The sequence below is a fragment of the Lipophrys pholis genome, assembly GCF_963383615.2.
Source record: "Lipophrys pholis genome assembly, chromosome: 7".
NCBI lineage: Eukaryota > Metazoa > Chordata > Actinopteri > Blenniiformes > Blenniidae > Lipophrys > Lipophrys pholis.
In genome coordinates this window covers 12,951,642-12,977,324 of record NC_137638.1, presented here as the reverse complement: position 1 = coordinate 12,977,324, position 25,683 = coordinate 12,951,642, and the positions used below count along the sequence as shown (strand labels likewise).

The following is a 25,683-nucleotide window of genomic DNA, read 5'->3' as shown; positions in this document are numbered from 1 at the left end:
AGACAAAGGACAGAGGAAGAGTGAAGGACAGAAAAAAAGAAAAGGTATGACAATGAAAGAGCTCACGGCAGAGAAACTTCAATAACTGCTTTACAAACTGAACCTTCTATTTTGAAAGCATATTTACTGACAAATGACTAATTTACATCAGAGGACTGTGCAATGCAATTTAACTCATTAGCTCCTGCGTCGCCTCTTGAAGGCACACAATCAAGGTTTCCACAACTTGTATCAAGCTAATTAAAACTAAGCTGGTAAATAATTTGCATTTTATCCAACTTTTTACCCAACTGATGACACATTTGGTTAAGTATTGACCTAAAGTGGAGGAGCCAAAATACCTCCTGTGGCAAGAGGGGCATCCGGTGTAAAAACCACCCAAGTCCACAGTGTGAGTCAATAACTCACTGTCAGTAAGCCGGAGGGGACGACTAGACATCTATGCATATTCTGTGTCCGTTACGGTTTGTTACCTTATTGCTGTTTAATTTATGACACTTTCATGTATCACAACTCTTAGAAAGTGTTCCCGAGTTATTTTTGCTGCGAGTTCGAACCAACATAAAAGATCATTTCATTGAGAAAAGGCTAATAATCTGAACTCTACCCAGTGAAAAAGCTCGGAAATGGATGAGTATTCTCTTTAAACCAAATGTTATGCGCCGTTAAATAGATAAACTAATTAGGTTCATCATTAATATTGTCAATCAAAATTACCATCAGTATTCATTCATACATATCCGCAATTCGGCCCTTGTGTGTGTGTGTAATGTGGTGCTGGTTCAGCAATCAATATTTGTCGAGGTGACATGAGCGGATCTCTAATCAGCTGTTTGTCTGTACCTTCCTTTTGGTTGAGCAATCATTCAACGCGACAAAAGAGATCAATGATTTGTGCTTTCTTAGCTGCGCCTCACTCGTCAACGCAGTATCAGCTATTCGGCCGGCCATCGTTCTTCACCTGTTCTCAAGCCGCGGCCTGATGATGGGTTTATAGAGCTCGGGAATCTTTCTCTCCAACATCGGCCTCAGGCTCTCTCTCAGGCGGTTGTAGTTCTTTTTCAGCTCCTGCTGGTACTCTTTCTGGTCCGATGTGATCAGGTGCTTGTTCTTCTCCACTGCTTCACCGCACCTACAAGACAAGAGAGGAGACCACCAGTTTGTCCAAGATGAAAACTGGACAGTGTTTTTCTGATGCCGTAATCTGCTCTCGAAGCCAACGCTATCCAGTTGCTACTTGACATTGATTTTAGTCCGGTGAATACCTTAGCTCTAAATGATTCGATTTTTGAATTCGCCGGCAGGGAACTCCCATACACCGAGTACAGTACTTAAATGTGACCTAGACTAAATGGCCAACAAAGGTTATTTCAACATGCGGCTGGAGAAGCTGTTGAAGTGAAGCTTTAAATCAAAAAAATGACAACAAATAAAAATCCCACATTTCCCTCGGGTGCTCGAAACACACTAATGGTGTATTATAAAGAGAAGCACCAAAGAGTCTGAGCCGAACTATAATCTGAGGGGAAATATGCCGCCTCACCACTCTACTTCATAACGGCGAGCATAATGGCCAACAACACAAAGCTGTCTGCAGGAAATCAGAACGAGGGGGATGATTGCAAACACATGTCTGAGTTTATCTCTTAGCTTTTAATGAAGTCACTTGAAAACAGCAAGGTCATGAAACAGCCAACAGAGAATACACAAGGCGAAGAGCATTTGTACCCGTTCTAAAGACTAACAGATTTCCAAAGTCATTAAAACAGATAAAAATATTCCATGTAGCTTTTTCTCTCCACGGTTTATCTATCCATCTGACATATATTAAACGGGCTTTATCTAGACTAGAGTCACAATATAATGACTTCAAATGTTTAAAATGAGTCCTTGGATTTGCTCTATGAAGATCTCTTCCCTGATGATAGATTGACCACATTTTTTTTGTATTTGAAACACATTTATTGAACAGGCTTACAGAAGCTCTGTCTCGTCTTCTTAATAATCCACAGAACATAAATAATCCAGACCAGTATAGAGGAAAGGTGAGACTTGACAGCAGCAACACCTAAAAGCTTATGGCAGGCTCAGACGCCTGTCGATCAAATAATCAAGCAAGCTCTTCTCACACTCTGTAGCTCAGGAATGTCAGGAGTCTGTGCAACAGATTTAAAAATTCAACACATTACATGGAGTTTTCCTTGATTTTTGGAGGGAATTTTCAGATTTTGCCTCGCAGACATGTGGCATTTACATCGTCTATAACTGTCTTTCAATACCTAAATTACAAAAATAATACTTAAATCTATCAGCTCAAACCAATGCTTGTTGTAAGATTCTTTTTTGTTGCCGAACAAAACATTTTTTTTTTAACAACTTCTTTGAATATGTCTGCCTTTAAGCTCAGGCCCGACTACTGTCCCTGACGTCTGCGCCGCGTCATCCGATGCAGAGTTGTAATCAGCTGAAGTTCATCCCAGCTGATTTTTAGCGATAACAGGATGCGCCACAGACAGATCACCAGTCCAACACAGAGCGGCAAACACACACACACTCATATTCACACCTAAATGGTAAATGGAGTTCACTTTTATAGTGCTTTTCCACTGATTTAACAGCCCCCAAAGTGCTTTACAATGGCAGTCACATTCACCCATTCATGCACCAGTGGAGGCGGCCGCCATGCCGGGCACTCAGTCCCTCCACTGAGAGCAGTTTGGGGGTTCAGCGTCCGTGGCCGCAGCCACCCCGAGGCACCTAAAGGCAATTTAAAGTCAACAACAGGTCTCAAATACATGTTCTTAGACAAACTGGAGTACCTGGAGAAAACCCAGCACTCACAGGTTAAATATGCAAATCCACACGGAAAGTCCTCCAAACCAAACTTGGACCAGAACTGGGAACTTTGGTGCTTTAAGGCAAGACTGCCCACCACTATCCCGAACTGTGAATGTTGAAACATGTGGACTCACACTGACTTATGAATGTTTCATTTCTGGAGTTTGAGGCCTGAGTTCAAATCTGTAAAAATGCTGCAAGCATTGTATGTGATTAATATTAAAATCAGCAGATTTAGGAAAAGTTCCTGATCACAAGTGTTTATTTTATTAATACTTAATTGAATAATGCCATAATTTCCGAACAAACAAAACAAATTGAGCTTAAGTCTTTATCGTTTCTAAGATTAAGAGTTTTAATAGGAGTGGTCAAGAAACAAGTGGTGAAAAAGACATTCATTCAGCCATTACCTTTGAACCATTCCTGCTACATGCTTCTAAAATACTTGACTCACACACAGGTGTGGTGGTTAGTATGCTTGTCTCACCGCAAGACATCCCTGGTCTGAGGTCCGGGCTTGGAGCGCACTGTGTAGAGTTTGCATGTTCCCCCTCTGTGTGAGCTTGAGTTTTATCTGGTTACTTTGTCTTTCCACCACAGTCCAAATACCCACATGCAGCTTCGAGTTCAAACTTTCCCATAGGTGTGAATAAAAGTGTGGGCGAGTCTCTGAATTTGCCATCTGATGAACTGATGACCCGTCCAGGGCGTATCCTGCCTACGCCCAAATTCAGTGGAGCTCAGATCAGCACGGCTCAAACTTAAGGTGGATAAAGCTGCATAGAAGGTGGATGGATAGCTGACGCGTTTGACCTCACAATCAGATCAGATCAGACATTGACGTAGTAGACGCCGTTAACAGATTTTCTTGAAAACTTGGCACATGTCTGAACCAAATGAACATTTCTGAGCTATGAGGTATTAAAGATTGGGCAAAAAAATTTACACACCCACATTTCTAGTGCATATTACATCTGGATAGCATATTCTAGCATAAAGAGAGATGGCACCACTGGAAGAGCAGGTTTTAATTAGCGTTCCCTGTAATCAACTTTAAAAACCTTGCACACTGTTGTTGAGTATAATGACTTTATTTACATTAAGACTGGAGCTAATCCAAGCCGGTCTGTAAATTGCTTTCACATTTAATGAACCACGACAAGGAAACATTTAATTCAGTGGGGAAAATCAAGCTCATTTTCAGCCCTAACCCTTTTTTTTTCTTTTTTTTTTCCTGAATTCCACAAGTTGAGAAGATTGGCATATAGGGGATCCTGTGCCAGCTTGGCCAGATTTAGGAGAGAAAATAAACCTTTTCTGAAATGACAGTAAATATTTGCCAACCTGCTTGTAACAATCAAGGCAGCTGGAATGTGACAAGGGGGTTAGAAAATGAAAACAACCTTTTGGAGGCAAACCGCACATGAGTGTGAGAAGAAATCACCTGCACACACGCGCACACACGCGCACACACACACACACACACACACACACACACACACACACACACACACACACACACACACACACACACACACACACACACACACACACACACACACACACACACACACACACACACACACACACACACACACACACACACACACACACACACACACACACACACACACACACACACACACACACACACACACACACACACACACACACACACACACCGATGCATAAGCACCCACAAATCCAAAACTGCGCCTGCAGAAAATCAGCGCTATGCCTAAATTGTGCTTTGAATATTCAAGATATAAAAAATGACCGTTGAGAACAATACATTTCTGTCATTTCAGAAGAAAATAGTTTAGAGCAGCTGGCTCCATATAAATAAGATTGAACTGAATTGAAAATTGTGTCGCACAATACATGTTCCTGCCACATTGTAAATAAAAAAGTATCACCTGTTGTAAACAATGACAATATTATCCGTGACTGTTTGGCTCCTTTAACAGTGATCTAATTGGTGATTTAGTTGTGATTGCCACCTCTATTCCTTCATCTCCACCAACACATCAACTGCAGGTTTCTGGTCTCTTATTTAAATTTTCCTTCAATGACACCAAATAGTGTGAAAAATTGTTGAAAAGTCTCGCAAACATATAAAATTTTCCACTCAATCTTTTCTTGCCTGATGCAGTACCATCTATAGCTAATGATAGAGAGACACAAAGGCACCAGCCAGTGAACTCCTTTAATTTACTGCTCACCAGGAAACTTTTTTCTTAAGTCTTTTTTGTGGTATTGTCCTCTCATTTCTACATAGCCTTGGTGCAGTGTGTGTCATTAGGCAGCGATTCTTTGATCGTGTCTTACCTCATTATGAACTCTTTGAAACACAGGCGCAGTTTGTTGTGGTGACGGAAGAGCTTTGGATCCGCTGGGATCTCATTCAGGAAGACCTGGGCTACCTCCAACGGGCCCTACAACAGGAGGGCGGAGAGAGCAGGAAAGGGACAGAAACAAAGAGGCAGGGTTAGAGACGTGGAGAAAGAGAGACAGAAAACAGAGTGGAGGAAGGAAAGAGGAAAGAGAGGAAGTGTTCGAGAGGGTATGAACAAAGGGGGGATGAGAGTGGCCCTCGTTCAGACGGGGAAATGACTTGCAAACTGAATACCTAATGCGGCTCAGGGCCGAGAACAAGAACATGAGGAAGAGATCAGGTCAGAAAGGGAGCCATGATTAGCCTGCTGCATGGCTAATGTCACCACTAACCCTGCGTACACCAACCATTTGGCTCCCATTTGCCCAGTATGAGATCTTGTTATCCCAACTTATATTCATCATAAAACCGCAGCACGCTCGCGCGGTGCCTGCATCGCGACAGGCACACTTAAACAGCCCTGATTAGCATCATAAACGCATCAGGGCCTGGGCCTCAGTCCTCGGTCCTCGGTCGGACCCACACACAGAAAACCAGCCTGCTGTACTGATTACAGAAAAGACTTATATGTTTACGGAGCTGCAGAGCATTAGCGTTATGTATACAACCATCAGGTTGGAGCGAAGGACCTGTCAGATTAGACGCAAGAAGATAAAACATTGGGAGGAAGGGGGCAGGAGCGCTACAGCGAGCTTCATCATTACTCCCAACATTCACCATGTTGGCAGGACCTGGAAGCTATCAGATCAAAGGGACCTCCGGTTACGCTCGCTGTGCAGCACAGACATGAAAGGAAGAGGGGCCATGAATTGACGTTTTAACTAAATCAGGAGAAAAGCAGAGGAAGGATTAAGGTTATGGATGAGGGCTTTGATGTGTGATCGCTGTCATGTCTCCCACCTGCACTCTAGGACTACAATGGAAACTGTACATGTGATAACATAAATAGAGGTAAATCATTCTGCTCTAATCTCCCCAAACAGCCAGGGGACAAAAGGGCAGCGCATGACACAAAGTGTCAGTTTATGGCCGAACAGTCGTCATCTAGTTAAATGTGAAGTAAGTGATCATTTCAGCGACAACAGGATCCGACAGACACGAGCACAAAGTGGCAACAAGGAAATCTGCAGCGCTCATTACCTGGTTAACTGTGGCCCCGACAGAGCCTTGTAGCAGCATCTGTAACATCTTAGCATCGGGTCGCTCTCTGTGTGTGGCCACAGCGAGCTCCCGCGTCTTCTTCTGCATGTCCTCTATGGCCACCTCAATAGGCGTCAGGTCAAACTGCAAACATAATCCAAAGTCCAAAATGATTAATTAGCTTTAAAAAAAAAAATGCCCCAGTTCCTTTCTTTTAAGGGCTGAATGTTGATTTATTTCACCTATGCCAAATAATTATTAAAATATATATATATATGTATTAAGTGAAGCATTTCCACAATAATTTCCTTTCTTTTTGCTTTTGTAAAAAAAAAAAAGAGTCTAACATCTGATGACTCATCTTGCACTTTAGAGTGTTTCTGATTTAGCATCAGATAGAAATGCATATACAGCTTCACTGGTGTCTCCTCTAACCAACAGTAATATCTGCTTCAAATAATGGCTTGAACTGTGTATAAAGCACACCGTGAAGTGAGAGTCCCACAAACACATCAATATCCATAAATAAAACATCACTATTATTTCCCTGAGTTTTAAAGGTCTCACGTAATGCAAAATTCACTCTGAGTTGTTTTTTTTTTTTTTTTAAATCATTGTCCCCATAGCCTCTATGTGAGGCCCCAGAAGTGAGGAAAGTCTGTCATCTGCCTCACTCGCACCTTTTAGCAAACGTGTGCTCATACAGGCGAATCAAGGATTTTCCCTTTGTGATGTCATGGAGGGAAATAACCACTCCCTCTGGTAGTGGACACCCCTTTTGACCCTCCCACAGGTAGATAAGCTCTACCTTCTAAAATTAGGAGAGGGCGCAATTTTTTCTCCTCGCAAACGCTATTGGAAAACAGACGTGGAGTAGGCGTGGACAAACATATGTCATTAGCATTTAAAGGTACAGACACAGAAACAGCCTGTTCATTAGAGCACCAGAGAGGGACATTCAGACTGGCTGAAATTCAGGACTAAGACTGGATGTGGGACAATACACTTTGAATACAATGTTGTTGGACTTCTGACACCCATGTGAAGTTTCATAACACTGTATATGGGACCTCTGAAGACGCAGCATGTAATCACGCTTACCTCCTCTTTCTGAATGACGTTGATGCGGGTTTTGATGTAAGGGAAGGCATGCATGGTGGTGAGGATGGTCTTCCTCTTGTACTGCTCGTTGAGCTCGCCGCGAGGTCGGCCGCTCTTGGTGAAGGGCGTGGTGTACATGAACCGCCGCAGGTTGAAGGTCTTCTCAAAGTTTGTCAGCCGGTCTTTCATCTCGTAGTCATCGAAGTATGGCTCCACGTAAGTGATCTGAATATAAGCCTGCAGAGGAGCGGCAGTTTATTGCATTCATCCATAAAACTAGGGCTCTGGTGGTGATGGAAAAACTGTGCTTTAGCTTTTCGTTTATTAGGTGTTCATCTATTTTCTTTCCTTGCAGCCTCCTCCGTGCTGAATGAAGACATAGAGCAGCCTCTACTCTGTGCTCAACTGCTTTTTGCATTTCTTCTATGGGGACAACTTTTTTTAAACTTCAAAACTTTTTATGTTGTTTTGACTTGAATGTTTTATAGTGTGTGTGCACATTCCACTTCTTCTGACTGTTCTTCAATGAACGGAGCATTTTACCATACAATTCCCCATTTTCTGCACGCATATGTCCGTACCCTTTGAGACCTAATTCTTGGGAGGAAAAAAAGTGTTTTACACGCGGACCAACGTGGTCATTTGCATGCTCCGTAAATATAAAGTCGGTCTCCACGTGACATGATTTTACACGATGCCAAGAAACCTTTACAATCAGTTAGCACATTTTTATACACACATTTTGTGAGTGCTATAAGCACAAACCTAACATTATAGCCACATTTCCATTTTATAGCTGTAAGTGAGAAAGAAATATGCAAACCAAGTTCCCCAATCAGTGTTGTGACATCATGGTTGCATACCTTGCTGGGGTTGAGCTGTTTTCTGTCCACTGGGGTGGAGTCTTTGATCATCACCAACGTGTCATCCCCAAAACATTGACTGTAGAAATTCTGCAAAAAGAACGGATTGAACAGTCACTGTACCAAAATACTAATTTAAATATTGGCTTGTTTGCCGAACATTTCAACGAAAACAGAGAAAATATTCCTGTCTTACTCACATGTACACAATATAATTCTGTACTCAGTTTTTAAACATCCTGAAAGGAAAACGGACAGCCACCAGTTGGCAAGTGTTTATTTAGGGGTGTTTGCTCAGGGCCTACAGTGGTGGTGATTATGAAAGTAATACAGCCAGTTGCTTCCATCTAAAAATCTTCTGTTGGTCCATGATTCAAACCAGCAAACCACTTGTAACTTCCTGTTTCAAAGCTTTCTTTTTTAACCTCGAGGACAACCAACACAGGATTGTGCAGATTGGAAGCCTTTCACCATCTGCTGTACAGAAAACTGTGAACAAATTCAGGAAATCCTGTGAAATCTCAAGTCAGTGTACGGTGAAGCCATAAACCACTTGTGAATGTGGGACCTTCGAGCCCTCATACAGAACTGCATGAGAAGCCATCGGCTTCTGCAGTAAATATAGTCACGGCGACTCAGGGGTACTTTGTCACTTAACACGGAAAGGTAATGTTTCAAGACTTGGGCCCTGGAACTTCATCAAGCAAGGAGAAAGTTGTACATCAAGGCTATGCAAAAACACGGTCAACGCATCTGAGCACAAGCTCACCTCCACTTGTGTGAAAGTTGTCTCCGTTTTTTGTTTGTTTTCTGAGATATTGAGTTCGTTTAATGATTTTTCTCAATGTTTAAGCACAAATTGTCTCAGTAATTATGAGAGCTGTGAAGCTCGGCACCATCGTTCCATATCACCCATCTCTGCATCACCTTAATTCACAACCTGCACTTACACACACACACACACACACACACACACACACACACACACACACACACACACACACACACACACACACACACACACACACACACACACACACACACACACACACACACACACACACACACACACACACACACACACACACACACACACACACACACACACACACACACACACACACACACACACACACACACACACACACACACACACACACACACACACACACACACACACACACACACACACACTCCCTCTCTCGTACCTCCAGTCTGTGTGATATCTCAGGCAGATGTGTTATCCCAGGCTCCTTGTAAATGAATTCCCGTTCATCCAGGTCACCAAACTTGGCCCCATAAAATCCAACTCGGAAGTACGTTCCGAACATTCTCTTATGTCCCTAAGGGGAAACAAGGTGAATATATATTAGACTTTTAAATCACTATGACGCCTGAGATATTTTCTTCTCATTATATTATTATACTTGATGTTGTGAAGATCAAATCACAGGAAGATTTGGTTTATGAGTGTAATTGCTTGGAATAACTGCTATACAAACTCAGTTCAAAATAATAACGAAGTAAAGAACTTTTTTTTTTTTATATACCTTCTCACCTAACAAAATGTTTATGAACATAATGCACTTTAGAATCTTATCATCTTCCTTTATTATGCTTTACCTTTACTTAAAAATAAATGATGCATTCACGCAGTTATTACCTTCTGAATGATGTTATCAAAGGCTCTCTGAAGTTTATCATGAGTGGACGCCAGTTTCCTGAAATCTCGATGTGCCTCCAGGATTGGTATGATGATCTTGTAGACCTCATTCACAGCCTCGTAGAGACCACCCTGATGAGAGAGCCAGCCATCAGTGTTAGATAGCAGGACCACATGGGGGTGGGGGGGTGGGGGTTGTTGAATTCAACACAAGAAATTGAACTCTTGAGGTTTTCCGATATGGCAAAAAATCCAATGCAAACATTTTGCATGTTCAGCTTCATATTGACCATTGTATCAATAGACTTACAGCTACTTTCAGCACAAGAAAGAATATATATATAGCATGGGTTAAGGAAACAGCTACAATCCTATTCGTATTAGGTGAGAGTGTGTTTTTAGATGTGCCCCTCTGGGGGCAGATTATATGATTTGTATGTTTAATTTGTGAAGTTTTACACCAGATGCCCTTCTTGACACAACCTGAACAGTTGGCAGCTAAAAACCTGGTTACAAGCTTGCTTTCCAAAGATTTATACTCATGTTAAATGCAAATAAATGAAATATAAGTTCAGCTTTATTGGCTCACATTGCTGAAGAGTTCGGCAGCCTGTTCCAGCAGGCCCACCAGGCCGCTCTCGGTGAAGTAGCGTCCCGAGCACACCCCGTCCTCGTCCGGGGACAGGATGTCATCTGACACCGCAGACTCCTCCAGCACATTGGAGGAGATGTTCTGAGGAAAGAAATCAGTCGGCTAATCAATCACCCAGCCCTCCAAATCGAATAATCAATCAATCACATGGCCTAAAGGAAGATGTCCTACAGTGGGAAATGGAACTAATTTGATGACCGTCCGATCGATGGCTCCCTGGCTGTTACAGGTTAGAGTGCCCTGTGCCTGAGCACCATGGAGGTCCTGTGTGTGACACAGCTCATCGATAAGACCATGATCTTTGCTGTGGTTAAAACTGCTTGTTTTTCGCTCAGGGACACAGACTGCTCTGTGTGTTCCCAGCAGAGCACATTTGCTTTTTACCTCCTCCTCATCCTGAAAGGCAGCGTGCAAAGAACAGATATCAGGGGACCACATTTATTTGCCCGACGTTATAAGTGTACAGCTCCCCCCTCTGGACACACACAACCAAATATGGAAATAATCCATGGGGAAATGTGTGTTTTTGGCGTGTTGTGCTGAGGATGGTTTGCCTCCATTCAACAAAACAACCGAGAGCCATAACAAACAAATAATGGCTGCTTTCTTTATGTGGCCATAACAGTTGCTCTTTACTTGGTTTCGGTCATGAGATGTGTTAAATATTAGTTTCTTGCTCTGTAGCTATACATGTAGCGCCTACCTGGAAGGTGACGCTGCCAATAGGCAGGTACTTGTGATCCTCCAACATGCTGAGGTACTCGGCCACCAGGGCAGCAGCATGCACCAGACACATGGCCGACTCGGTGTAACACTTCCTGTTGTTGTGCTTCTCAGCCATGTTCTGCAGCCAGGTCAGACGGAGGTCAGGGGACGTCTGGTAGCCTTTTGCTATCCTGGAGAGGAAGGATTTTTTTAATCTCCAAGTTTGTAATAAGATAATAGTCTAATTAAGATTAAAATCTCTTTCAACTTAGGTCAGAAAGCTGCAACACAAAAACAAGTGAGCTGATGGTCGAAGACGTGGATTCATTCCCTATAAGACCTGCGCAAACAGCTGCATTAAGGTCAGCACGTTAGAACAGGCACTTTGAAGGAAAGCTACACAAAAAGTGGACAAATTACAAATAAATGGGCTCCGTGTCGATGATAAACAACACAGAAAAGGAATTATAAAAATGTGATTCTTGCTCAAACGAAAGCATTGTTCCAACTTTAATTACAGTACAGGTTTACACAAGGCAGCAAAAAATATGGAACACCTCATCTCTTTGTGAAATGACTGAATAATTACTAACTAACTACAGTTTGGTGATAAATTCAAAACACTCCTGAGAGTTTCCTGAAAAGCAGCCATGTCACCAAACTATACATGCAAATAGATTCAGGCATCTGGAAACCAAACGCCTCCTGAATCAATGACCAATGAGTGTTTGAGAACGCGGAGGTAAATGTCAGGGTGCGTAGGTAAGTGTGTAAAAGCTAACAGGGTTTTTTGGTTTTTTTTCTGTAAAGCTGTCAGACACCCGCCAGGCGACCACAACCAAAGCCCGAACGGAGCAGAAATCCAACGGGGTAAATGATACATGTAGGTGACATTGAAGCATGTAGAGGTAGAGTGCCTAAATCAACAACAGCACATGTATGCTCTCTTTGTCTCAGTGTTTCCCCTTCGTGTTCTCTCTCTCTCTCTCTCTCTCTCTCTCTCTTTCTCTCTCTCTCTCTCGCTCGCACACACTTGTACACACATACTGTTTGCATTTGCATATACACAAAGCCAGATCAGAAGACTAAACTGCTACCACATGGTTACCATAGTGAGCGCTGCAAATAGAGGCAAAACAGCCCAGACCACAGAGAAATAGGAACCAGCAGTGAAACGTAGGAAGAAGCCACAAAAGGATGAGAGAGAGAAAGAGATGAAGGGTGAGAGTGAGACGCTAAAGACGGAGACAGCTTCTTTTTTTCTTTTTCTTTTTCTTAAATTAGCAGATGCTTAAGGTTTCTCACCTGTACATGAGGTCCATGAGCATCTCAGGGTCTTCTTGAAACTCCCTCATCTTCACCGTGTCAGACAAAATACTGTTTAGGTTTCGTAGGAGTTCATCCACCTGAAAATGCAGACATGCACACAGGAGGAAAGGCTTAAGGTTACGATAAAAGCATATCAGCAGCGTGCAGGTAAGAGCTGTTAAGTTTCTGGTGGGATTATTTTATACCTGTGAGGGCAGCTGAGTGCTCTGCATCTCTGTATCCTCCTCTGCGTAGGCCAGGATGGTGCGGAGGGAGCGTCGCAAGTATTCCTCCTGAAAGTCGGAGGACTGGCCCACCAGCGAGGCCAGAGACATGGTGACCTGCATCTTCACTCTGGAGAAGTTCTGGTGGAAGGTGAAGGGAGCTCAGTGAATATGTGTGTTTCGTGGTGAATATTTCTGATTCATGGACATGTCATACTATATTAAACACTTCATTTGAAGTTTATAAAAAAGATAAAAATGTTTATTTTGCTAGGCACGGACAAATAATCATCATTTCTAAGAAGTTTGACGATTCTTTTTTCATGTCATTAAAAACGTGAAACACTTTCTTCCGATTGGTGTCAGCAGCAACAAGTGAGGGAAAAAAAGAATGATCTTCATTTCGGCAACTATAGCTACCACTACTTTACCAAAAAAAAAAAAAGAAAACATTTGGGGAAAGCACAAGAAAGAAAAGGAATGTAATTGAAAAGCCACACATGAACTGAAAGGTTGTTTTTCTTTGTTTGTTTTTCCAGTGATCATTATAGAATAGAAAAAAGAAAAGAAAATAATGTCACATTGTGTATTTTGATTTTCATGACTTAAAAAATCGCAAAGAATAAGATGGAAATTTTCAGTCTGTCTAATATGTGTTATAAATCATGCCCACTTTTAATTTAAGCATCAGCAAATATTCTAATATTTCAATTCTTATTTTTAATCATCACTCTTGCTAAAAGGACTTATCAATCTTTCTGTAATGTTGTATTTGTCATGTTTTTTGAAGCATTTTGCTTGTGCCACGCTCATTTCTGTTATTTCTCTCTGACAGCGCGGAAAGTGAGAAAGCTCCTAGAAATATGCTAATATGCACTCAAAAAAGATGAGTGCGCAATACTGATGAGTGCAAATGCATGTAATATAAAAACGGTCATGTTAGGCCGTTTTTCTTTGTACGTCTTTTTTTGTCCCATGCCCCCACCCTTTTCTTGTCTCTCCAATCCTTCAACACTACCTGTCCAAAAAAAGCAGGTCTGACAAACAGCCCTCCATCTTCTGCAGAGACGGGTGTGTGCATGTGTAAAGGAGAAAGCGCCTGTGTGTGTGTGAAGTCCCATCTATCTCCAGCATGACCAGCTAAGCGGGAAATGATCTCCCATTAGCTGAGACATAATCACCCATGGATCATCTCTACGGCCCCATTCTGTTCAACTGAGCATGGAGCCAGAGCCTAACCACCCATCACTGCCCTCTAACTCAGAGTGTGTTTCTGTGTGTGTGTGTGTGTGTGTGTGTGTGTGTGTGTGTGTGTGTGCGTGCGTGCGTGCGTGCGTGCGTGCAAGTGGCCTAAATGATAGCTTAAGTCAACAGATAACCTTTTCCGTCTTTCTTTATCTTTTTTCCCCCCTCCTCTGGCTCATATTTACACCTTTTTTAAACTGCAAAAGTTTCCACCACATGTATCTGCGTTTAGCGATTTGTTCCTTTCGAGAGGGAAATATGGTCAGTATTTTCTCTTAGGACCACAATCCCAAAAATAAACTAGAAGGCAGAGAGTGGAAAAGTGTGTGTGTGTGTGTGTGTGTGTGTGTGTGTGTGTGTGTGTGTGTGTGTGTGTGTGTGTGTGTGTGTGTGTGTGTGTGTGTGTGTGTGTGTGTGTGTGTGTGTGTGTGTGTGTGTGTGTGTGTGTGTGTGTGTGTGTGTGTGTGAGACAGACGGCAAGCAAGACGAGGGCGGATGAAGGGATGAAAACATAAACAAAGGAAGAGGTAGCGAGTAAGTTCTGTATGAATGAGTCATTCGGCTGTTACGCTAATTCAGATCACAGCTCCCTCTGTATACACCATATAAACAAACATACGCCAGGAGGACACGGAGGGGGAAAATACCCTCTTTAAACTGTGGATACTGTAGATATATGTGTGTGTGTGAGCGTGTTCCACACACTGGTGTCTGACTTTCATTAAAGCGTGCACTGTGTAAACACAGGAAATATCGACTGCAACAGCAGTTATCGAACCAGCTCAGAAAATGAAAGAAGATACTCCATCCTATCCCGCCCTTCCTTCAGTTCTGTCTTTTCTCAGGCTGGTCCTTTTCATTTCCCTCTATCACTGCTTCACCTCAGTTAAAAACACTACTCTATCTCCATCATGATTTTCTCCTTTCCGGCTCTTTCACATTTTCCCACTCTGATTCTGAAGTTGAGGCACAAATCCTGTAGTTACACACTCACACATGCATGTACTAAAATACTCACACATAGACGCGCCCGCACGCGCACACACACACACAGAGGGTGGCTGTCATTATTTAAAGGGGGGTTGGAACATAGGGAGGCAGACAGTGACATATCTCTGCGCTTCCTACTTAGAGACACATCCTTCAGCAGAAACTTTCTGCAGCAGGCTCAAAATAGACATGGAAAAGACATTAAGGCTGAGCAGAAGAGGAAGAGTAAAGAAGAGGGGATACGATCTGTGCACCTCCCTGCTTCTGTATGAGAAGATGTATTACGAGCAATTCTGAACTTTTTATGTGCACTTAAATTAAATCTAATCTGATATCAAAGCAATTTCTTCTGCAAACTTTGATGTTGGATAACACTTTATATCCTAGAGAGGTTAAAACACGCCCACCGATGCGTTTCTACGCATGTGCACAGGCTCACAGCGCACTGCCACGCTTAAACAAGCTCCACTATTGTATGTGCTTCCCCTTTTTTCCCCGTGTGTGTTTGCTTACACTGGCATTACTGTAGCTGTATCTCATGATGAGATAGAGGGTGGCACAGGCCTGGCTTCTGTTCTCATCAACTGGACTGCTGCAGTACTGGAGCACCTTCTGGCACAGGTCTGCACACTGCTCCGCCTCCTCCTCGAACAACAGGTCTCCAAACTGCAGCCCAATACACAAACATCATCAAATACACAAGGTGGCGAACGTGCATGCACACACATGCACGCACACAGACGCACGTGCGCAACATGTATATACATCATATTTCTGTCTTGTATCAGCAGTTTATCACCCACACAAACAAGAGAGAAGATTTAATTTAGAAACCAACAGGGTTCATCTAAACATGCACACATGCATACTTCCCCCTGTATTTTCAGAGGGGCGAATAACACACACACACACACACACACACACACACACACACACACACACACACACATGCACACACACGTGTGCCAAATTATACTACCTTGACGACAAGTGCTCGGAGCGTGCTGAAGGTGTGAGTGAGGAAAGTGGTGCTCTGGTTGCAGGTGAGAGAGTGGAGTAACACCCTCAACACCCCGCCAACCACGCTGTCCTTACAGTCAGCCATCGGCACAGCCTGTGCATGAGAAAGCAAATATTTTAAGTCTTGTGACACAAATAAAAATCATTAATCATTGCCAATCTAAGGAGCGGTAATGAATGCTTATATAGGCAGTATTTAATGAAGAGATTGGCTGAAAGGAGTAAATAGCAGTCTCCAATGTGTTTTACAGAAATGTGATGACAGTATATTAAGACATGTCTGCATGGCATTTAATACTTGCGTCTCCATAACATTCGTGCTCTGGGGTAATGGGGAGTACTGAGAGATACTATACTCATGTTTGCACATTTCGTCTCCTGTGCGTCTAAACCATCCTAAAGGAAGCTGAGCCCGGTTAATTTCAATACCCAATCAGGATCTTTATTAGTTTATCAATTATGCAGGAGCATAAACAGATTTTCACTGAGCTTGCTAATGAAAGGTAATTATTTGTGGACTTTCAGTTCCCTCTGCAGCAAAAAAACATTACAGAAAACTTAACAAGGTAGAGCAAAATAATATAATGTAAAACAACAGCCCGTGTTCTCAGTGGGGCCACATCCTGGTCAAAGTAATGGTGAATTCTCTGACCTGTACGATGGTCTCCAACAGGTCTAGTACGATAAGGTTTGTCTCTGTGGCGAGGTTGCCACTAATCAGAGCCTCCTGGTCCAACTCCGCTTTTGTCCTGATGAAAAGTGAGATATCAAGATTAGGGTCAAAAAAGAAGCAGAAAAAGAAAAGTATAACTCGAACTGAGAAGCAGATGCACAAGCACAACATACTTATCCTGTTTGTCATTCGTCTGTCTCCACTGTGTGAGATCCTTTCTCCAGCGCAGGTTTTCTCTCTGACCCATAGTTCGATCCATCCCTACCAGGAGTTCAAAAGCATCACTTCACAGAAACAGATCGGGATAAAACTATGAAGCACATTAACTAGAATACATATCATAAAGTATATGAGTTTTACTAGAAACCATTGCAGCAAGTGAATAACCCTATTCCTGCAAGTGAATAAGATATGATAAAATGTAGATTTTAGGTAAGCCACATTTTTATTGCACTCTTCAAGTATACTCATGTTGGTATTCTGCACATCAACTATGCAAAATCACCAAAGAGCCCTGAAACGAAGTGCGCGTCCCAAAATTGGCTCTTAGCATGACTTTCGGACCGTACATTTGGAGGGAACTGATAAGATTTTGAAACTCGGAGAGCTCACTAGTCTTGGAGGTAGTTCATGTGCAAAACTTTGTAACACTGCTGGCTTAAAAGTGACAGAAAAGCAATTGCAAGCCATATTTGTTAAAGTGCCAGGGAATGCATTACCTCCAACTCGTTTCATCATTTCCCCACGGGCACCCATTCCTCCCAGCAGGGCCTCTTCGAGCTGCAGCTTCGCTTGCTGAGATTTCTGTAAGGCCTGGGTGCTCACTTTGTCACTGCTCTGCTTACCCTGAAAACATGTGTGCGGACATTATCACTAAGTGCAAACGGAAATGAATACACTGCACTTATTCTGTAGTTCGTTGCAAGAAATACCCATGCCAAGAACAACTAACTCAAAGCAAGGTTCCCGCGTGTATTTGTATTGCAGATATTAAAGGAAAATGAAGGACGCAGCAGTGAAAACAAAAGGGAAAACTGACCCTGTACTCAAAGCAGGACACACAGATGGTGAGAAGCTCCAGCAGTTTGTTGAGCTGTGAGGGAGGCATGTCTATAGTCCAGCGCTGAATCAGGCTCCTGTCAGCGTTCTTCATCACCCACAAGAAACACACCAACAGGTGGCGACTGGTGTCGGCTGGCAGGGTGGCGATGGATTTACCTTGCTGGGAACAGGAGAGCACAGACATGGATATGCATACCTTGCGTTATAGTTTTCATTATCTGTCGACCTGTAAATCACAGTGACACAACAATCATCCTTAGCATTATTACCACGGCCAGATGAAGCAGATGACATTGAGTCAATGTGTTGGACGCAGGAAAAAAGGGTACGTGTAAGGATGTGAGGGAGCTTCACAAGGACTAAATTGCGATGGCTAAACAATGGGGGGGTCAGAGCTTTTCTAAAACTGCAGCTCTTGTTGGATGCTCCACATCTGCAGTGGTCACCATATTCTAAAAAGGTACAAGGCAGGAGAAATAGGGAACCACTGCCAGGGTAGTGAGTGGCCAAGACTGAATGATGCAAGTGGGGAATGAATGTTTGCCTGAGAGCTACTGTAACTGAAGCGGCTGCAGAAGTCAATGCTGGTTATGATGAGAAGGTGTCAGTATACACGATGCATCGTGGTTTGTTGCATCTGGTGAGCAACAAAGAACTCTACATAATATTGGGAAATTGACAATTGGTCTTAATGTTATGGCTGAGAAAGGAGGGGGGGGGGGGGGGGGATTATTCTGTGTCCTCATTTTTAGTAAATGTCATAACATAATGGTGCATACCTGAGCAGAGAATTAATTAATGTTCATAACTGCTGAGCCTCACTAAACACGCATCCATAATGATGTCGGTGCTCTCCCCATTGGATTGTGTATTAAACACACCAACAGTAAACCATCCACAAGCTTTTCTAAGACACATATAGGGTTGGCTCAATTCTTTCTCCATGGCCTCAGTGAAGTATGGGTCTCTTCCTCATTCTAACAGGCATTAAATTCACAGCAGATTAATTTACCTTCATTCCTGTGATGATGAATCGCTACTATAGACGGCTACTGCAGCTTCATTGTATGCCAGCTTTGATAAATGTAGCCATTAACCTCCCGGTGCTCTAGGTGTCCCACCTAGAACCTGGTTCCCAGGTCTCTTTTTCATTGCAGCACTGAGTGACGCTCACCAGCACCAACCACAGATATTTGCAGTGAATGATAGAAAGCCATTGTGAGTTTCTTTGAAGGGATGAAACGACACATTTGTTGCTTTGAGTAGAAAAGACTCACAAAGAAACCGTTCTGACGGCAAACTGTCTGCAAATGGGGAACAAGTGCTCTGGCAGCCATGTTTGGAGTCGTGATGGATACCAGACCAAGACCGAGTCGTGTGAAAATCGCTTTTTCCACAACAGAATTTCTTGTAGGAACGTACAAGGAACTGATTAATCTCTTGGCGTGAGCCCCAGAAAGAGGAAGAGAATGGCAGCGTTCAGTTTTGGTGCCCGTGTTGTTGCTGTAGCTATACTTGATGGATGTGTTTGTCAGGGAGGACGGCCCCGTTCACTTATGATGGCAATGCCTGCCCATAAACCATCTCCCGCAGGTGGGTGTGTGTGTGTGTGTGATTTTTCAGGATGGATGATGTGTGTGTGTGGCTCTGACAGCTAATCAATCTGCCTGCGTGCAGCTCACCTGTTTAGGAAGCAAAATACTTACAGATACAGTCTCTTTTCTCTCTCTGTCTCTCTCTTGAACTTTTACAAATGACGAAACGCTAACTTTAAGCTAATTCACCAATTATTATCATAGATCAAAAAAATTAACAACGCGCGGCCAAATTTCTTACCATGGATGCCATGGAAACGAGAACATTTCGTCCCAGCGTGCTGAAGGGGTTCCCGGCGATCGCCATGGCAACAGTCTGATTGATAGGTGGGACATTTTCAAGGTCATCCTCACGTCCGCCCGTCTTGTTTTTCCCACTGCGCGTGTCAGAAACTACGGAGAAACATGAGATTCAAATTTGTTGAGCTGAGGAAGGGAAGGGAAGGAAGGAAGAGAAGACTGGAGCACCCAGTCATCACAGATAAAGTAGATTCAAGAGTCAACCATCAACACATTGTGGGGTGGACAATGAAAAAAGGAATAAAAAAAAAAAAAAAAAAAAAGATACCAATGGACAATAATAAATCACATGTTTTAGAGAGTTTCACTGACTCTTGACCTTCCAAAATTCCAGTAAATCCAAAGCATGTGTTTTACTTCCCAGTACAATTAGCAACCTGGCATGACTATTAATTAATACAGAGATATCGTTGCAATGAGATTACTGCTAGGATTGCTGCAACGTAAATAAAAGTGATTTTTATCGAATGAAATAGTCTGATTCGGTACCTGTGAAATCCAGGTAGTTGGTAGAGTCGATAATAATGCCCACCAGGGGGAGGTAGAGAGCTGCAACCTTAGCTCTGACATCAGTTTTAACACAACGGTGGTCAAGATCATGAGAACACAGCAGGCTATAGATGGCATTGATGGCCTTTCTCTGGACTTTCCCACTGTAAACAGATAGACATGTTTTTAATGCATCACAATTTACAAGAACACACTTTACTAAAAGTCCACACATTTTTATGAGCGCTTTTTAGTTTGACATATGGTATAGTAGCGTTGTTAACAAAAACAACAAAAGGATCATTTATTTGTGGTGAAACCCCGACATTGTGCAGGTACAGCATAATAAGGAGAATGGCAGGAAGAGTGAGAAGTGTTTTATACCCTTCTGACTCCATGTCAAGCGCAGCGCTGAGCTCTGTGAGAAGCAGACCGGTGAGGTAGTGCTGCTGCTTGAATTCTTGAGAAAGCTCAAACAGAGCCAAGATCCTCTGCTGCTCCTGAAAACTACAGGAACCAGAACTCTGGATGCAGAAAGATGAGATGAAAGGAACAGAATATGAGAGGAACAGAATCAGGACTATAATTAGGTCACGTTTTACTATAAAATCCAATAAAATCTGATAACCGTTTTCAAAGACACACCTTAAATTGTATCTATATTTGTTATATTTGAATTGAACAAGATTGTTCTTTGAAATTGCCATGAAAGAGCCCAAATACACAACGTCTTACACTGCTAAATGCATTATTTCCATGAAAAGTGCTCAAGCATTCAGGTTACTGTATTCTACAATGAAACATAAATCTGTTAATATAAACTAGTTACCTAGAAATGACAGCGTTACACACACAAATGTTTGACTGTGAAGTGGGCAGACCTGTGAGGAGATGGAAGGACACGGCGAGGTGGGCGCAGATGCAGGGCTGCTGAAGAACAGGCTCAGGTTGAGGTAGTGCTCATGACTGCACAGAATTCGCAGGAACTCCAGACGCATGCTGATCAACGTTGGCATTGCGACACCTTTCGCCGACATCTCGAAGAGAAAGACATCGCCCGTGAGCCGTTAACACGTGGGAGTACATATAAACATTTAGGGATCTCCATGCTGATACCTTATCAGTGTTATTCTACCTGGTTACAGTAGTTTTTCACCAGCTGGAAGACAAATCCTCGATCCATGAGAGACATCAGGTCATAGAGAAAGAAGGCCAGGCTGATGTTGACTTTCTCTGCTTGCTCTAGCTCCTAAAACAACCGTCAACAAACAGCAATCAGTGTGCTGCACCGAGGGGATCTTGCCGAGCATCTCGCTGTGCAAGCTGAGCTTTTGATACCACAGAGGCAAATACAATTAGCACTTCCAACTCCCTGTTGTTTGGAGGACGTTGCCAACGTGTACAATCAGTCTGCAGCTGCTTTCACCCAACCAGAGAGAACAGGAAGTATACCAAATACTTGGTTGAGATCATATATAAGATGTGCAGGAAGCGATTATGTACATGTTTTCATGTGCTAATGTATATAAACACTAGAATTATACATTTATGTACAGAATGCCTGATAACTAACATACCAACTAATATTCACACACTGATTATTCTTTTTTGGTCTTTTTTTCAGTCAATAATCAATCAAGACCCACCTTTTTCCATCTTTAATTGTTTTTTTTTTACCTTTTGTTGTTTGACGAGTATGGTCCCGATCTCAGCTGTAACCACGGAGACAATGGTGGTGATGTCATCTTTAAATCGGTCAGAGAAACGACTCCGCCGAGGAATATTGTGCTTGTCCAGCTGAGACACATGCTGAGCCATGCTTTTCACCTGTTTATGCCACGACAAGTAGAAATCACAATTAGTGAAAAATGGGTAGAATGAGTGGCGTGCCACAAACACACACACACAGGGCATGTTCAATAGATATGCATGCTCCTGCATTATCAGTCGAGGAAATCGAACCAATTATGTGTCCGAATCAAACAAGAGATAATTTACTAAATATGTTTTCTATTCATTAGAGTAAGCATTCTGTTGAGCAACAGAATGCAATCTGTCAAGTGCTGTTTGGATTTGAGTTCTTTGTCCATTAAGGAGTGATAGCCCTCTTCTACAATCATTTATATTTAAAGGGCACGCGACGGCAAGGTCAAGCAATTCACATTTATCATTGGCATCTAGGACAGCCCTTTTTGTTCTCTCACAGCTGTCAAAGAAGTGTTACTGTAAATCTGAAAACAAGTCACACTGACCAGCAGCTCAAAGAAGAACCATGCATATTTGTATGCGTTTTCTCTGCAGACCCCTGTACTGACGACCATCTGGAGGGCCAGCTCCTCGTGAAACTGCTGCAAGACAAAAAAAAGACAAAGAAGGCGGTTAACCAATTTTTGAAAGTAGCTCCATTTTTTTTTCCCCCCTGAATATATTAAAGTGTTCTGATTCTGAATTAGCAGTGTTCACAGAATAAAGAATAGTCTTTTAAAGGCTCGTCATGGTTTCTACCCTGCAGTTCTCAGTGTAACACTCCCACCTGGTGGTTGTTTGAGAGAAGTGACGACTCAAAGCTATTCAGCTCCAGGTTGACGTGAAAACAACCGACAGTGAAAGAAAATGTTTTTGAAATCTCTTTGTCTTTAAAAAGTGCTCTATCAAACAAAGTGCTTTACAATCATGAAATGCACAAAAAAACTAAACACCAAGCAGGGTTTATTGCAGCAAATGCAGAGCATACGTTGTTAAAATACTTCTAATAACTACAACAGAAGGACACAAAACATTGAGATCTGAAGAAAATGTGACAAAAGGTGCACCCTATAAAGCACATTGATGAACTGATTGAATGTAAAATCTCTCAGCAGACACGATTATTTAGCAGGATTTTGAATGAAGGGAAACGAAAAAGAAAGATTCTAATTAAAAGAATATATAGAGATGTAGAACTATGTACATGTTTGTATAGATACAGTGTATTTCTGACCTTTATTGTAAATTTTAACCTATGAATAGAACAGTTTTCCAAGAGTATTTAGGCATCTCAGAAGAAACGCTGAGTAATCGCTTTTCAATTCCGAATGACTGGCATGAATTAAACCATGGACGTAAATACTGCAGAAAAAATTGCAATGGATACCTTCAGTTCAGTAAATTTCAAACATATAAGTTAGAAGTTTAAGCCAATAACAACTAAAAAACTCATTAAAAGGTTAAACTCACAAAGCTAAACTGACTTATGGTTCATTGGATTAAATTGTCTGCTTCAAACTCATCGTTTTGTCTCCTATAGCGAGGCCATACTTCTCTCTTTTTGTTTTGTGAACCTTGAATACTTGAACAATAAACACAGAAAAAAAAATGGATTTCAGCGATGATAAATTGATTCTACCATTCAAGGGTCAATTGGAAAAAAAGATGGGCATTTAATAAGAAAATTACTAAACTAACCTAAAAACAGATTTGAATGAAATGTATTAAAGTCAAAGAAGTCAGAAAGTCTGACACTGAGACAGGATCAGCATTAACTCATGAATTAATTTACATCACTACAATACAAAATATTCAGAACAAAGGGATATATGTTTGTTTGTTTTTGTCATGAGTGCCACAAATGTCATGCAGGAACATAAAGAATAATGACTTTTTTCAGTGACGCGGATAATTTCCCACATCTTATGGAGTTTAAAGACTATTCTTATTGTGGAAGTACATATTTATTGGTCAAAAGATAAGGTCCAGGTTGGTTAAACTTCCCACTCTGAAACAATGGCAGGGCAGGATAGAAGTGATAGGAAAAATGTAATTATTCATGAGGACTAAAATCAGAACCCTTCTACAGAAAATGACTGAAGTGAATCATCACCTCCCCAAATGACAGTGTCAGCATGTTTCGTGGTTTGAATAAAATCAAAGACACCGTATAGGAAGACGTTGACCCCAACTTTCTCTCTCCTTTCTTTTCGACATCTTTTAACTTGATACAAGTGAAAGTGACAGAAGAGTGAAAGTGAGCACCTTCCTGTTGGAGGGCCGGGTGTTCCCTGTGGGGCACTGATGGGAGTTTGTGTCCACATAGGTGGACATGCGGCTGCCTGGGTTGTTGTGGCCCTGGAGACAGAAACGCACAGGTTCCATCACATTTGTTGTGATGGATGCATTCATTAGTGTGGGCGTCCAGCATCCCATTACAAAACCTAATGTACTGTGCCGATGAATAGCAAATGGCTCTTTTGTCTGTATGGGCAAGCATGCTGGAATATTTACATACTGCACAGTGTGGGTTTAGCCAAATACATAAATGCATATCTTAGCCTGGTGAAAGATGGGACTTTCAGTCGAAGATATTGTGGCAGACGTTGTGAATCAAACAGCCTCAGTTTTTGGAAACAAACCAAGGTTTCAAACGGTGAGTTTGTAACTCCAGGAGAACTTAGGAAGCCAGACACAGGCTCATCAGTACCTTGGCAGCGAGGATGTTTCTGACTTCAGCGTCTTCAGCAGAGGTTGAGGGAGCAGGGATGTCGGGATTGCTGCTACTACGCATCCTGGACTGCAGAAGCATGTTGCCCACCGTTGTAGCTGTGGCTCGACCCATAGTGCTGTAACGCCCCTCTGCTGGAGTCACCGCTGTCCCTGCAGCTGCACACAAGATCACACAACCAAATGTGTATTAAAGTGACAGGAGCAGATACAACGGAAGGAAAAATGGCAAGCATGAGACAAAACATCATAGATGAAAAGAGCAGCACCTGCACTCTGGTGGTCTCGAAGGGGATCAGGTAGACGGAACACCCAGTAGAGGTAGGTCGCCAGCAGGCTGTTCCTACCCTGCTGATCTCTGATCAGCTCCTGGCTGTTGTGGAGACTGTTGACGATGGAGACCACTGACTCAAAGGCTATCTGGGCCAAATTCGCTGCAGAACAAGAACCACAGATTACTGACATTGAAGCAAGAAATGTTAAATACTAAACCGAAATTAGTAAAGGAATGGGCCTAAACAAGCAAAATGCCAATAAATCAATGCCATGATGACTTTGGCTTGAAAGTTGAATTACATCCAACCGAATGATAGAAAGTACATAGATTGATCCATCAAACCCTCTTCTACAACTTGAGGATAAATAAACACAAAGAAAAGGACAGTCACATACACATTTACACCTACAAATAATTTAAAGACATCAATTATAATAAAGGGATGTTTTTGGATTGTTGGAGGAAATCAGAGTAAAAGGAGCAAACTACTGCGAGGCGTCCGGGTGACCCGGGCTTTCTTGTTTCTTTAAAGTCAGATTTTAATCCCTTCGTTAAACTTCCATTTTGCTGTGTCTGTCACACAAACATTTGGGATGTAGATCAACACCTCTCCGGTGGATGGGGGAAAACCCACCCCAGGTGAAGTGACGGGAGGCGGGATTGTAAA

At 42.4% G+C, this 25,683-nt stretch overlaps 1 protein-coding gene across 5 annotated transcripts in view; it reads right to left on the bottom strand.

Moving 5' to 3' along the window:
* The window catches only part of dock8 (dedicator of cytokinesis 8), a 54,975-nt gene that overhangs the window by 1,478 nt on the left and 27,814 nt on the right, over window positions 1–25,683 (bottom strand). For 2 of the 5 annotated variants that reach the window (XM_080466970.1, XM_080466973.1), the window contains 27 exons: window positions 25,009–25,173; window positions 24,720–24,898; window positions 24,275–24,367; window positions 22,516–22,611; window positions 21,941–22,090; window positions 21,399–21,512; window positions 21,145–21,300; window positions 20,648–20,787; window positions 20,264–20,427; window positions 19,716–19,867; window positions 17,857–18,039; window positions 17,537–17,663; window positions 16,991–17,078; window positions 16,797–16,893; window positions 16,104–16,238; window positions 15,638–15,790; window positions 12,872–13,030; window positions 12,663–12,763; window positions 11,356–11,548; window positions 10,590–10,733; window positions 10,001–10,132; window positions 9,546–9,680; window positions 8,338–8,427; window positions 7,475–7,711; window positions 6,374–6,517; window positions 5,167–5,273; window positions 962–1,132 (listed from right to left, as the gene is read on the bottom strand). In XM_080466970.1, the coding sequence (XP_080323096.1) occupies window positions 962–1,132; window positions 5,167–5,273; window positions 6,374–6,517; window positions 7,475–7,711; window positions 8,338–8,427; window positions 9,546–9,680; window positions 10,001–10,132; window positions 10,590–10,733; window positions 11,356–11,548; window positions 12,663–12,763; window positions 12,872–13,030; window positions 15,638–15,790; window positions 16,104–16,238; window positions 16,797–16,893; window positions 16,991–17,078; window positions 17,537–17,663; window positions 17,857–18,039; window positions 19,716–19,867; window positions 20,264–20,427; window positions 20,648–20,787; window positions 21,145–21,300; window positions 21,399–21,512; window positions 21,941–22,090; window positions 22,516–22,611; window positions 24,275–24,367; window positions 24,720–24,898; window positions 25,009–25,173 (3,805 nt within the window). The remainder of the gene's footprint in view (window positions 1–961; window positions 1,133–5,166; window positions 5,274–6,373; window positions 6,518–7,474; window positions 7,712–8,337; window positions 8,428–9,545; window positions 9,681–10,000; window positions 10,133–10,589; window positions 10,734–11,355; window positions 11,549–12,662; window positions 12,764–12,871; window positions 13,031–15,637; window positions 15,791–16,103; window positions 16,239–16,796; window positions 16,894–16,990; window positions 17,079–17,536; window positions 17,664–17,856; window positions 18,040–19,715; window positions 19,868–20,263; window positions 20,428–20,647; window positions 20,788–21,144; window positions 21,301–21,398; window positions 21,513–21,940; window positions 22,091–22,515; window positions 22,612–24,274; window positions 24,368–24,719; window positions 24,899–25,008; window positions 25,174–25,683) is intronic. The other 3 variants (XM_080466972.1, XM_080466974.1, XM_080466971.1) reach the window with 2 other exon arrangements.